Source organism: Vombatus ursinus, unplaced genomic scaffold (genome assembly GCF_900497805.2).
Source record: "Vombatus ursinus unplaced genomic scaffold, bare-nosed wombat genome assembly UNPS02014812.1, whole genome shotgun sequence".
Classification (NCBI taxonomy): Eukaryota; Metazoa; Chordata; class Mammalia; order Diprotodontia; family Vombatidae; genus Vombatus; species Vombatus ursinus.
In genome coordinates, this window is record NW_020954590.1 from 89,258,330 (window position 1) to 89,271,662 (window position 13,333).

A 13,333-nucleotide genomic window follows, 5' to 3' on the forward strand; every position below is an offset into this window, starting at 1 on the left:
TTTCCTAAGATTGCTGTGATTTTTAATTCCTCTTTTCTCTTACAAAAATGCTCTGTACATCACTCCTTTTTCAGTAATTACTGAGGAAGTAGGTAACCTGACTTAATGGCAACCTATTGACTGTTACTATTAAATAGTTATATTTGGAAGTCTGTGCCTCAGATTTGTTTTCTATTTCAGATGATTAATATTAACAATGGAATTTAAAATAGGGAAATTGGTATGTTTTTATATTCTGAATATGTATGTATCCATACACATATATACATACACGTGTCTATAAATACGCACACATATATGTAGACACCACTGAGATATCAACACCCAACCTATTACTATCCAGTATATCTAAATGATTAGTCATAATGATAAGAAGCTCCCCTTATTCAACTTTTCTAACTGTGTCACATCCTACCTCATCTCCAGCCCAAACAGCCTACATATGCTTGATTGAGGCCAAAGTAATACCTGGATTCTGGAGTAGGTAAACGCCGATTACATCATGTATTCCTCACCATTTCCATTTCTTTGTTTAAACTTCAGTTAATTTCAGATTGCAAAGTCTTTCTTACTTAAATGTATAGTCTTATCCTCATTAACCCCCTTTTTCTTCATTTTTTCCTTTCTACCTCCAGCTCAATTAACTTAAGGAAATCTCTTTCCATCTTTGGTCCATTTTGTTTCATATCCCTTATCCTGTCACCTTCCCACACGAACTTCCTATTTTTCCTTAATCATTAACATTCAAGATAAATAAAGAATATTTGAATAACATAGTTATTCAGTTTTAGTAATTTTTTAAAAAATTCAATTTGTAGCATAGTATTTTTTTCTGTTTCTCCATTTGAGATAGGGTATTTCAGCTATTTTATGAATTGGAAAGATTTTTATGGACTAACTTGGAAACCTAGTCACCACTTATAATATCATCTCTAAAAATTATTGTGAATTAAAAATGGCCAACTTAGAAATTATCTCTAATAGCATAATTCATTTTTAAGTTCTATACTTTATTTTGAATCTAACCTTTACTATTGTTGCACATATCTCACATCCATCCCTTTCTACTCCTAATCCAATTATCCTAGACTCTTTTTAATCTTCTAACTCTCTCTTAAACAACATGTCACTCTCTTGATTAAAAAAAAGAGATCTAGGCTTCCTTATTGATAATTAATCAGTCAATCAACAAATATTTATTAAGTAACTACTATGTACCAGATATTTTGCTGAGCATTATGGATACAGAGAGAAAAACAGAGCAGTCCTTGTCCTCAAGGAGCTTACTTTTTAATGGTAGAAGGAATATGTATGTACGTTTAGAGATACAGTTAGGACATAAATCAAAGACACTGTTACTTTCAGAGGAAGCACTGGTAGCTGGGGCACAGGAAAGACTTCTCCTGGGAGGTGGCACTTAAGATAAGTCTTAAATGAAACAAAGGATTGATTTGAGGAAAAGGTGGCAAAGTAGAAGTCCCTGCATCTGGGGCAGCCAGTAAAAGGCATGAAGATGGGAGAAGGAATGTTTTGTGTAATGAAGAAGTAGGCCAGTATGGCAAGACTGTAGATTGTAGACAGGAAGGATGTGTAAGTATGCCTGAAAGATAGGAATGGATCAGATTTACATGTCAAATCTTGGAGTTTATATTTGCTCTCTGTGGTGATAGGGAGATGGTAGAATTTATTGAATGGGAGTTGGGGGATAAGATTTGTGCTTTAGGAAAATAACTTTGGTGCCTCTATCAAAAATAGATTAGAGTGGGAGACATGAGGTTGAGAGACCAAATACGAAGTTATTTCAGTATGTCAGGAAAGAAGTGATGAGGGCCTAAAATAGACTGTAAATGGTGGGAAGGAGCCATATCCAATACATGTTATGAAGATAAAAAGGACAAGATTTGGCAACTGATTGGATATGTGGTTTGAGTTGAGGAGCTGAGGTTTGAGTTGTAGAGTTGAAGATGGTGCTAAAGCTGAGAGTCTGAGTGATTGGAAGGATATTAGTACCCTGGACAGTAATAGGGAAGCCCAGAAGAGGGGATAGATTTGGGGGGTGGAAGTTGAAACTCTGTAGCCTATCATTTGAGACTCTCCATAATCTGACCGCAACCTACCTCTCCATTCTTGTCTCCTAACTGCTCTCTATTTTGAACTGTCTGCATCAAACTTCCATTTAGCTCCTCCTAAACAGAACCATTGGAGGCAACTAGATGGCCTAGTGGGTAGAGTGCTATGCCTAGAGTCAGGAAAACTTGAGTTCAAATCTGGCCCCAGATACCCATTAGCTCTGTGACCCTAGGCAAGTCATTTAACCCCTGTTTGTCTTAATCCGCTGGAGAAGGAAATTGTACACCACTGCAGTGTCTTTGACAAGAAAACCCATATGGAGTCATGAAGACTTGGACACAACTAAATGAATGAACAGCAAAAACATACTTGTACATTCTCACACATGTGCTTTTGCTCAGATTGTTTTGTCTCCTTCTTTTCTCCTTTTCACGTGTCTAACTCATATACTTTCTTCTAAGCCCAGATAAATTTCCACCACCTTTCTTCAGCGGTAGCTGCCCTTTGATCTCTCCGTATCTCTCCTGCATCTCCCTCCTGAGTTCTGTGTCTGCTTGACATCTCCACTTTGATGTTTTATAGGTACCTCAAAACTCAACATGTCCAGAACAGAACTTGGTATATTTCTCTCTAAACACATCCTGCTTTCTAACTTCCCTATTACTGCCCAGTCACCCAGGTTCTCACGTGGTGTCACCCTCAAGTCCTCACTCTCATACACTCCACATACCTAATCATTTGCATAAGGATTTGGTGGCTACGTGGAGGGTGAATTGGAGAGGAGAGAGACTGCAGGAAGGGGAAACAATTAGGAAACTGTTGAAGTCCTCTAGATGAGAGGCTAGAACTAGGATGGCTGTGCTGTCAGTGAAGAGAGAAAGGGCTAAATGTGAGAGGAGATGCATCTACAACTTGAAAACTGATTGGGTAAGAACTGCTCTGGCTCCATAGTTGAGAACTAAGCTGGGTGACTAGAAGATGAACTAGAAGGTGACTAGAAGGCATCCTGAACAGAAATAGGGAGCTTAGAAAGAGAGATTGTTGAGTTTGAGGTGCCTGTTGGACATATAGGTGGAAATGCCTACCAGGCAATTGGCAGTGCAGATCTGGAATTGCGTGGGAGTGATAGCTCTAACCATAGGAACTGATGAGGACAATACCCAGGGACAGTTCCGGGGCACACCCAGGATAGTGATTATGGTGCATAACAAAAATTTTCTGAGAAGGTTAAGTTGTTTAACATAACAACAAGAACCACAACAACATAGTGGATATCTCAGCACTGAAAGTCATGGATGCATGTTTGCAGAAGTGAAGAAGTTTAAAATATGGCACTCGCCTGAAAGAATTGTCAATGCAAAAATAGTACGGATTTCTTGTTTTATTTTGTATTTTACCTAGGGGGCATGTAAATTAGCCCAGTGAATTTATAGACTCAACAAAAGATAATGACCATGGTTATGAATAGATTGTGTAGCTTATGGAATGATAGAGAATGTAGTATTCTAATTAGTCAGTAGATGTAAAAATTCATATCTGGATTTGTTTTCTAGATTGAAGAAAAAAAACAAAGGGAGGAAGCAGAGCGAGAGAGGCAGAGACGTGAAGAAGAGAAAGAAGAAAAACGTCTAGCAGAACAGAGGGCCAGAATTCAACAAGAATATGAAGAGGAACAAGAAAAGAAAAGGGAGAAAGAGGAGGAGGTGCACCAATTTTAATCAACTCTTTTTTTATCGTAGTGCTTAAAATTTTATGAGATTAGAAGTGTTTAATTCTTTATTAGCTTTTACCTGAAAAAAAATGAGTTCAGAACTTGATGTATGCCATTGCAAAAATCATTTTGGAGCTTATTTTAATCTTTTAGAAAACCTTGAATTAATATTTACTTACTTAAACATATATAATCTAGTGTCATAAACACATTTATTAACGTGAAAATTGTGATTTTAAATTGGAAAAAATAATAAATTTTTAAAAACCAAAGTTATTTTTTGTTGATCTGTGACAGTTTTTAATATTAAAGATAATATAAAAATTTTAATGAATGACAGAGGACTTGAATTTTTTTTTTTAAAGAGAATATAAGCTTTCAGTTTGATCCTTTTCAGGCAGTTAAAATACATAAGGGGCTGTGTGCCTTTGTGTGTGAATTTTTCTATTAATAATGATTCTTAAGCTTTATTTTATTTTGATGCCCTTAAAAATATCTTTACAGCAAAGACTAAAAAATGAAGAGTTGATACGGTTAGCTGAAGAAAGACGAAAAGAGGCAGAAAGGAAGAAGAAAGAAGAGGAAAAAAAACATGATTTACAACTTCAACACTATTATGAGCGAAAAAAAACAGTTGAAGAACAGACCACAAGGGTATGTTTGAAACTAAAATTTCAAAGAAATTACTACAGTAAGAGACTGTTGGACTAGCATCAGGGGAAATATGCTTTGTGCTGTAACATCTACATGAAGATGATGCTGTAGACCCATTACCAGTATGTGTGTTGAGGTCGTGATATGTTTGTTATTACTTCCACCAGAGGTTATGCTAAGTCATTTTGCTTGTTTCCCTTTGTGACCAAGGGCACCAGCTGCAGAGATAGCTGGTTTGAGACAATTGACCTATGGCTGTAGAACTTTCTTTCTAGAAAGCTATTTTCCCTCACATTCTTGTTTATATGTAAACAAGATATATTGTGATATAAATATATATGTATATATGTATATATATATCACATTCTAATTGTAGCTTATTTAAGAAAACGTGAAATTTGAATTTATATTAAAAATATATTATGTGTGATTATAAACTAAAATGGATTCACAACATGGTTTTGTTCACAAACAAGGCCCCTCAATGTGTCTAGAATATTATTTGATTTCCACAACTTTGATTCATATCAGATTTTCAGAAGTTTTTTCCTAGACTATCAACACCATGAGAACAGGGATACCTTATATTTATATATTCTTTATATTTCTCCAGTGCCTAATATAGTGATCTTTGCAAATACTTAATGAATGTTTGTTCATTGATTAAGAAGGGCATCTGTTGTGTAAGTAAGACTTGTAGTGCCACACTCTTAACTAGCTCAGACTCTCCTCTAGTGACTTGATGCACAGGCCGTAAGATTTTCTTCCATATTTTAGTTATATCTGACAATTGTAGCAAATTAATCAGCAAGATTTCTTTTTTCTTTTTAATTTTTTTTATTAATTTATTTTGATTTATCAACAATCACTTCCATATGCTTTTGAGTTTAAAATTTTTCTCCCCCTTCCTCCCCAACACCCTCCCCAAGATGGTGCACAATCTGATGTAGGCTATACATATACATTCCTATTAAACATATTTTCACATTAGTGATGTTGTAAGTAAGAATTAGAACCAATAGGAGGAACCACCAGAAAGAGGAAAGAAAACTCAACAGAAGAAAAAAAAATAGCAAATAGTATGCTTCAATCTGCGTTCACGTTCCATAGTTTTTTCTTTGGATGTGGATAGCATTTTCCATCACGAGGCCTTTGGAGATGTCTTAGATCCTGGTATTGCTTTGAAGGGTTAAGTTTATCAATATTAGTCATCACACAACGTGGCTGTTATTGTGTACAATGTTCTCTTGGTTCTGCTCACTTCACTCAGCATCAGACCATACAAGTCTTTCCAGGTTTTTCTGAAGTCAGCCTGTTCATCATTTCTTATAGCACAATAGTATTCCATTACATTCATATACCACAACTTGCTTAGCCATTCCCCAATTGATGGGCATCCTCTCAATTTCCAGTTCTTTGCCACCACAATAAGAGCTGCTATAAATATTTTTGTACATGTGGGTCTTTTTCCCATTTGTATGATATCTTTGGGATATAGCCCTAGAAATGCTATTGCTGGGTCAAAGGGTATGCACATTTTGATAGCCCTTTGGGCGTAGTTCCAAATTATTTTCCGAAATGGTTGGATCATTTTACAACTCCACCAACAATGCATTAGTGTTCCAATTTTCCCACATCTTCTCCAACATTTATCATTTTCTTGTTTTGTCATCTTGGTCAATCTGATAGGGGTGATGTGATACCTCAGGGTTGTTTTGATTTGCATTTCTCAGAAGAAATTTTTTTTTTCCCAGAAAAAAAAATTTTTTTTAAGGCAATTGGGGTTAAGTGACTTGCCCAGGGTCACACAGCTATCAGGTGTTTGGTCTGAGGCCGGATTTGAACTCAGGGTCCTTCTGACTCCAGGGCTGGTACTCTATCCACTTCACCACCTAGCTGCCCGATTTGCATTTCTCTAATCAATAGAGATTTAAATTATTTTTTCATATGACTATAGATGGCTTTAATTTCTTCATCTGAGAACTGCCTGTTCATATCCTTTGACCATTTATCAATTGGGGAATGACTTGTATTATAAATTTGACCTAATTCTTAGAGAGACTGGTTGTAAAAATTCTTTCTCAATTTTCTACCATTCTTCTAATCTTAGTTGCGTTGGCTTTGTTTGTGCAAAAACTTTTCAATTTAATGTAATCAAAGTTACCCATTTTGTTTTTTGTAATGTTCTCTATCTCCTGTTTGGTCATGAATTCTTCTGTTCTCCATAGATCTGTTAGGTAAACTATTCCTTCAGCAAGTATTTCTTAGCGCCTGTTTAGCTAGAGTTCTTTTTTTTCCTTTTTGAAGCTACCTGTTTTATTTTTATTTAACTTAGTATTTGATTTGAATGTTGAATATGAGGTTTGTACCATCCTTGTCTCCTAGAGGAACAACTTTTGTTTATCGAACATAGGAATGTAAATGTTAGTGAATACATAATGTATGTATCATTAGAATTATTTAAAAAATAAACTAGAGACAATCCATATAATTTAAAGGAGAACTTGAAGAATCTACAAGATCATCTGATTAACTGATCACTTCTAACTCTTTACATTAATTTAAATCCTCAAGAATAAATGACTACTGATTAAATTGAGATAAGATTAAGTTTTTCAAAGTGAATAGAGTTTCTAATGAAGTTAATCAGTCAACAAAACATTAAGCATCTTCTACATCCCTGACAATGGGCTACTTACTGAGTTTACAGAGATGGAAATGAAAACTATAAGAGTCCTGTGGTTAATAATTAATAAAAGTTTATTAAGCATCGTCTATGTCCCTGACACTGGGCTACTTGCTGGTTTACAAAGACACGAGAAAAATGTAACAGTCCTTCTATGTATAGAGGCAACTAGATCACTCAGAGCACTGGACCTTCAGTCAGGAAGACCTAAGTTCAAATCCATTTACAGACATTTTCTAGCTGTGAGACCTTAGGTAAATCACACCCTGTGTTTGCCTTGGAACCACTTAGGTGTCTTAGTTGGGCCTGGAGTCAGGAAAGACCTGAGTTCAAATCTGACCTCAGATTCTCACTAGCTGTGTGACCCTGGGCAAGTCACTTAATTTCTGTTTGCCTTAATCCACTGGAGAAGGAAATGACAAATCATTCCAGTATCTTTGCCAAGGAAACCCCTACAGGGTCATGAAGAGTCAGATACAACTAGATGACTGAAAAACAACCTGCTATTCAAGACTTTCTGTTCTGTTGGGGGAAAACAACACTTACGCTGATAAGTACATACAAAATAAACATAATTTCAGGGGGAAAGCATTAGCAGTGGAGGACATCAAGAAAGGCCTTTTGTTAGAAAGTGACCCTTGAGCTAGGCTTTGAAGGAAACTAGAGATTCTGAGAGGCAGATGTAAGGAGGGAGGGCATTCCCAGAATGGGAGGAAATAGTCTATGTAAAGGCACAGAGATAGGTAGTTCTAATGTCCTCCTTCACTAATAGCAAGATTAGTTTAGTTGGTCCATAGAGTGACTGAAGTGGGGGAGCAAGGTTGGACTGGAAAAATAGGTTGAAACTGAGTTGTGAAGAGCTTCAAATGCCAAACAGAGGAGTTTCTTTTTGTTTCTTTTGTTTTTGCTAGGCAATGGGATTAAGTGACTTTTCCAGGGTCACACATCTAGTAAGTGTCAAGTGACTGAGGTTGGATTTGAACTCGGGTCCTCCTGACTCCAGGGCCTATGTTCTATCCACTGTGTGCTACCTAGCTGTCCCCAGAGGAGTTTCTTTTTGATACTAGAGGCAATCAGGAATTCCTGGAGCTTACTGAGGAAGGGATTGACATGGTCAGACCTGAATTTCAGGAATATTCCTTTGTCAGCTATATGAAAGATGAATTGGAATGAGAATTGAGGCAGAGACCAATTGGGAGGCTATTACAGTCATCCAGGCAAGTATACTCCATGCAGATCACCTAAGGATAAGGGAAATAGATGAATTTGGGATATATCATAAGCATAGCATGGAGGTGTATTATAGTAGCCATGGGGAATTCAGTTGCCTGAATATCAACCTCTCTTTACATCAAAAGCAAAGTAGTAATAATAAATAAGTGCTTGGTTTGCCTAAATGAACATTTCAGCATTCAAAAGGTGGACCAATATGGAGGAACAGAGAGTCAAAGTAGAAATGATAGATGAATGTTAAATTTTATTATAGTAATTTCAAAGGGATAGGTAAGATCCCATGGACAATTTCTACAGGGAAAGTAGCCCAGAAGAGATGGGAGATTCTCACAAGAATGAAATTCTGATGATAGAAGCATAAGCAGTTCTTGATGAGAAGGGGGACATTTCTAGAGGAACCAACATTCCTGTACAAGGGACTTATGAACCAACTTAAATTTTAAAGAGATTTTATAAAAGATGGAAGCCGGAGCTGATGATGGAGGATGTATTTTGTTGTAGTGCCATAAGAACAGTGTCAGGATTGATAAAACTTGGGGTGAGCCAAGGCTGGCAAAGAGTGCTAAGCAAAATAAAATGGGATGGGATGATATGGATGATGTAAAGAAGGCTGGGCTTCTGAGCTCTTTATTTTGCTTCTGTTTTCACTACTAAGGAAGATGATTGATTCTTTGTACTGAAAAGGACAGAATAGAATGTCTAATGGGGAGTTGAAATACGAGATAAGGATTTGTGATTTCATTGATGTGGGTAGCTCTCCACTGATATGGGTTTCCATCCTCAGCATACTTAAGTGTAGATAGTTCTTAAGAGTTGCTGTCATTGAAAAAATTAATCACCCATTGGTAAATTTTCTAGCGATGAACTTTTCTAAATTTAGCTAGGTTGGTCTTCTGAACAGAGAGATACAGCTTTAAAGAACCCAGAGTCATTTCCATACCCTGCTGTGCAACAGGCATAGGAATGGTTGGAGATTTATTACAAATTCCAAATAAAATATGCTGTTAAGTAACGATGATTTATTCAGGCTTTTTGTCTCCAATAACCAAATGATCTGAATACACAAAACAGGTAGAAGATGGAGGCAAAAGTATAGTGCAAATAATAAGATGTGAGAAAAGAATGTTCCATTTGTAAGTAATTTACTGTTAACTAGCTAGAAAAAAATTTAAGGCTAAAACAAATATTAATGTTGTTGAGAAACAGTTGCTATTTAGCTTTTGTATTAGTCAAATTCTTACATTTTTTGAATTCAGTAATTATAGAATAATCATGAACTTTTTGAGTTACAGTATATAAAGCTAATATAGTATATGTTAAGTTAAATTATCATGCCATTTTTTTCCTATTTTACATACTTCAGTTTGATATAAAGCTTACCTTGTTTGTTCCAAAGAATATTCCATCTTTGAATGTGGCATTTGCTTTTTAAATTTATACTAATATAATTTTTATGTTCTGTGTTGTATGTACTTGATTCATTTTTGTCCTTTTCTTCCTACTTAGTATGTTATTTACCTATTCGATGAAAAGCATTTTGTTAAGAAATTTCACTTTTTAAAAGCATTTGTTAACAGTTTAACATTTGTGCTTATCTCCAGAAATCCAGATCACCTTCTCCTGCAGTTCCTGCTGTTCAGAACAGAATCAAAGGCAAAGTCCATAGACCTCCTTCAGTTGCATCTACCGTGATTCATGTATGTTTTATTGTTACCCTATAAATCGGTAATTGTTTTAGAAATGATCACTTTTTGGAATGGGGTAATTATGAAACTGCCGAGTTAAATTTTCAGGCCTCTAAGTATTACTAGTGGATATGTTAATTTATTACCAGGATTGATTGTAAACCATGGTGCATGATGGCATAAATTTAAAATATTAACTCAAGATTTTGCAGTGGAGCATTGTTTCCCTCCCTTTCATTTATGCTTAGGAGAAAAACCTTTTCTCCCCCTTTGTTTGAGCATTTGACTCTAGCTAGAGCTATTTCAATAGTTCTTAGCTTATGATAATCCATATCGTTTTAGGCCAGTGATTACAGTGCCTATATCTATTTCCTTTATTTATTTCAATCCAGGTCTCCAGCTTCTTCAAACTGTTGAATTCTTTAAAGGAGATTAAGGTGGAGGAAGTAATCTGTGTAGTCACTATTTCTTTTGTGTCAGTGATAAAGCTCTCATATACTTTTTCTCAAAAACTAAAAATGATTTTGTTTTTCTATATGTATCATCAGTTATTAAAAGTTTTTTTTTAAAAACACATTAAAACCTGTGCCAAGTGCTTAGCAAACTTAGAAATTGACATGTTTCCACCCCTAATTACTACATACGTTGTTTCACATAAGTCAACTTTTTAAGACCAAGTTGGGGTTGACGTGCACTACTCAGCCTCTGTAGGCTTGTAAGGTTGCTGACATGCAGATGTTCTCTCATTTCATTCTTTCATGCAACAGACTTTAACAGGCTTTTGCATGCAGTGAACTGTGCTTGGTACTGGGGGAGACTGCAAAATAAATAAGACACACAATCCTTGTACTCATTGATCATACAGTTCAGTATCCAGTCTTCTTCCTGCCCTGTTCAGAAATGCAGCTGATAGCAGACTGTTTGGGTTCCTGCCCTGAGCAGTAATATCCCCATGATGTTTTTTTTTTTTTTCTCATTAACAACTGCATAAACTATAGGCTTGGGGAAAATACTCCACTGCCTCATGGCTATTTGAGAGTAACTGTAGCGACAGGATAAGAATGGACTTAGGTGGCAAATACAGAAGGCAATCTCCATTTTTATACAGAAAAAAAACAGGCTGACATGTAGTTATACTTAATTATGTTTGGTTAGGTGGACAAATACTGGGGAAATATTAATGAAGGACAAAAAAATGCAAGGCAGGTATTACATATATTATTGATTTGTCTGTGTTATATAGGATCGCCCACGGTCCAGAGTGCAGTCTCCTCCAGTACCTGCTAGGAAAAACCAGCTTCGTGCAGATGGTAGGTGTTAATTGCCTATTTCCTTTTAGGAGTAGTGTTTATTCTTCTACTAGTTAAATTTGTTCCTAAACTTCACAAATTAACTCACCTTTCCTTTAAGATTTTAGTTTCTTGATGTATGAAGTTGTCATATATATGTCCTGAAAAGCATATTGGTGATATCACGTGTTGCTCTTATGTTTGATATATATATATAGAGATCTAGCATTAGAAATAGTCTATCATTGACTAAAATTTTAGTTGGTCAAACTAGATTTTTATTTTCTGAAGTAGATTAAGCATTTTGTCCTAATTAACTTACTTTACTTTTCACTTATCCATGGAAAATTGCAGAGGAGAAAAAAAATGTAATTAATGAATTATCAGAAATGAGGAAACAGCTTCGAAGTGAAGAGCGGCGTCTTCAAGGAAAATTGCTACAGGTGGATGGTGATGATGAAAGAAGCACCAGGTAAGACTTTGGGACAGGCTTTCCAAGTTGTTCTCTGTATCCTTTGATCATGTCTCGGACTCTTCTGTGGATTCCCATTAGTCAGCTAAGAGAGGATGCAAAGGTACTGTGTGATTTACTTGAGATTGATATATTTTGATAGTCACTTTTGTTGAAATGTAGGTAGTTTGTGTGCATGTTTGTACAGGTAGATGGTGAAATTAAATTGAGTTGACACTCCACTAATGGGAATCATTAGTAACAAAGATTATAACCCTATAATTTAAAATAATTTGTTTCCCTTTGGAATGTGTTACAGATTTATCTTTCTGAATATATCTTGCTTAGATTTGTATCAGTTTTCATTCTCGAATCACTGGCTAAGGAATGGGCAAGCTTAACAGGACAGATTATCTATGGATGTTCTAGGTGAAAGGGATTTAAATATTTTCCATTTAAAATCCACAAAGTGCATAAATGACATGAATAATGAAGAACTGAATGCCTTTTGAAGATTTATATATACATTTATATATGTATAGGCTTTTTGTTTCCCAAATACGCATCTTTAGTTTTTTTTCATTAAGCATTTGGCAGTTTTTCTGTAACAGAAGTGTCATTTTTATAAATCTAGGATTTTCTTATTTTGGAAAATGAATCTAAGAGAAAAATATCAAAATGAATCACTGAAATATTTAGTTATTTTATTTTACAAGGAGCTGGCCAAATAAATGAAATTTTGATTCAGTTGCATCATATACCATTCTGTCTTTATGTAATCCTGTAATGGTAGCATTTGATTTCCAGCCTTTCAAATGCTTCTGGAAAAAGTCCAGAATGTGTGACTCAATCCATTAAATCACTGACCTGTGCTCCAGTACGGAAAGCCAAATGAGATTAATAATAATCAACATAATGTTTTCTGTGTCTCTTTTAAATTGTAACTAGTTATAGGTATTGCTTTCTTACACAATGTGGTGATTCAGGCCAGGACAGGCTGCTGCAGAGTACCTGGTAAAAGTTAAAGTTAAAGATTAAGAGATAAGGGAAATATGACATGAATATTCCTCTATTTTCAAGGAATGAAGGATGACTGTCCCACCCTTTTAGGAAATACAAGTCACCCAGTCATTGGCCCTTCTCTATACATGTAATTGCATAAATGTCTTGGGTACGTGGCTATTAATTTCTGTGTTTGCATTATATAGTGGAACTATATATATAAAATGTACAACATGAATATTAAAGGATAGGAATAATACTTATGTTATGGGCTAACCATTTAATATTAAACTACTATATATATTTATATATCTACATCTATACACATATATCTACATATATCTTATGTTTGAGGGAGGCATGATTGACTATGATATGACTTCATCTATATAATAATCCATTTTATAATATGAATTCTATGTAAGACACCTTTTCTTAAAGCATCTTAAAAAAATTACAACCATCTCCTCACTGAGGTTCAAAATATCCTACAAGTAGATGTATCACATATCATAGCATTACTTAATATAATTTTTAATACAAAGAAATGGT

The 13,333-nt window shown here is 35.3% G+C and overlaps 1 protein-coding gene across 14 annotated transcripts in view; it reads left to right on the plus strand.

Moving 5' to 3' along the window:
• Positions 1–13,333, plus strand: part of LOC114053780 (centrosome and spindle pole-associated protein 1-like) — a 133,484-nt gene that overhangs the window by 97,130 nt on the left and 23,021 nt on the right. For all 14 annotated transcript variants that reach the window (XR_003570423.1, XM_027876919.1, XM_027876918.1 and 11 more), the window contains 5 exons: positions 3,624–3,773; positions 4,286–4,435; positions 9,956–10,051; positions 11,283–11,349; positions 11,683–11,800. Coding sequence is in view for 13 of the 14 variants with exons in the window: in XM_027876919.1 (XP_027732720.1) it covers positions 3,624–3,773; positions 4,286–4,435; positions 9,956–10,051; positions 11,283–11,349; positions 11,683–11,800 (581 nt within the window). In the remaining variant the exon portion in view is untranslated. The remainder of the gene's footprint in view (positions 1–3,623; positions 3,774–4,285; positions 4,436–9,955; positions 10,052–11,282; positions 11,350–11,682; positions 11,801–13,333) is intronic.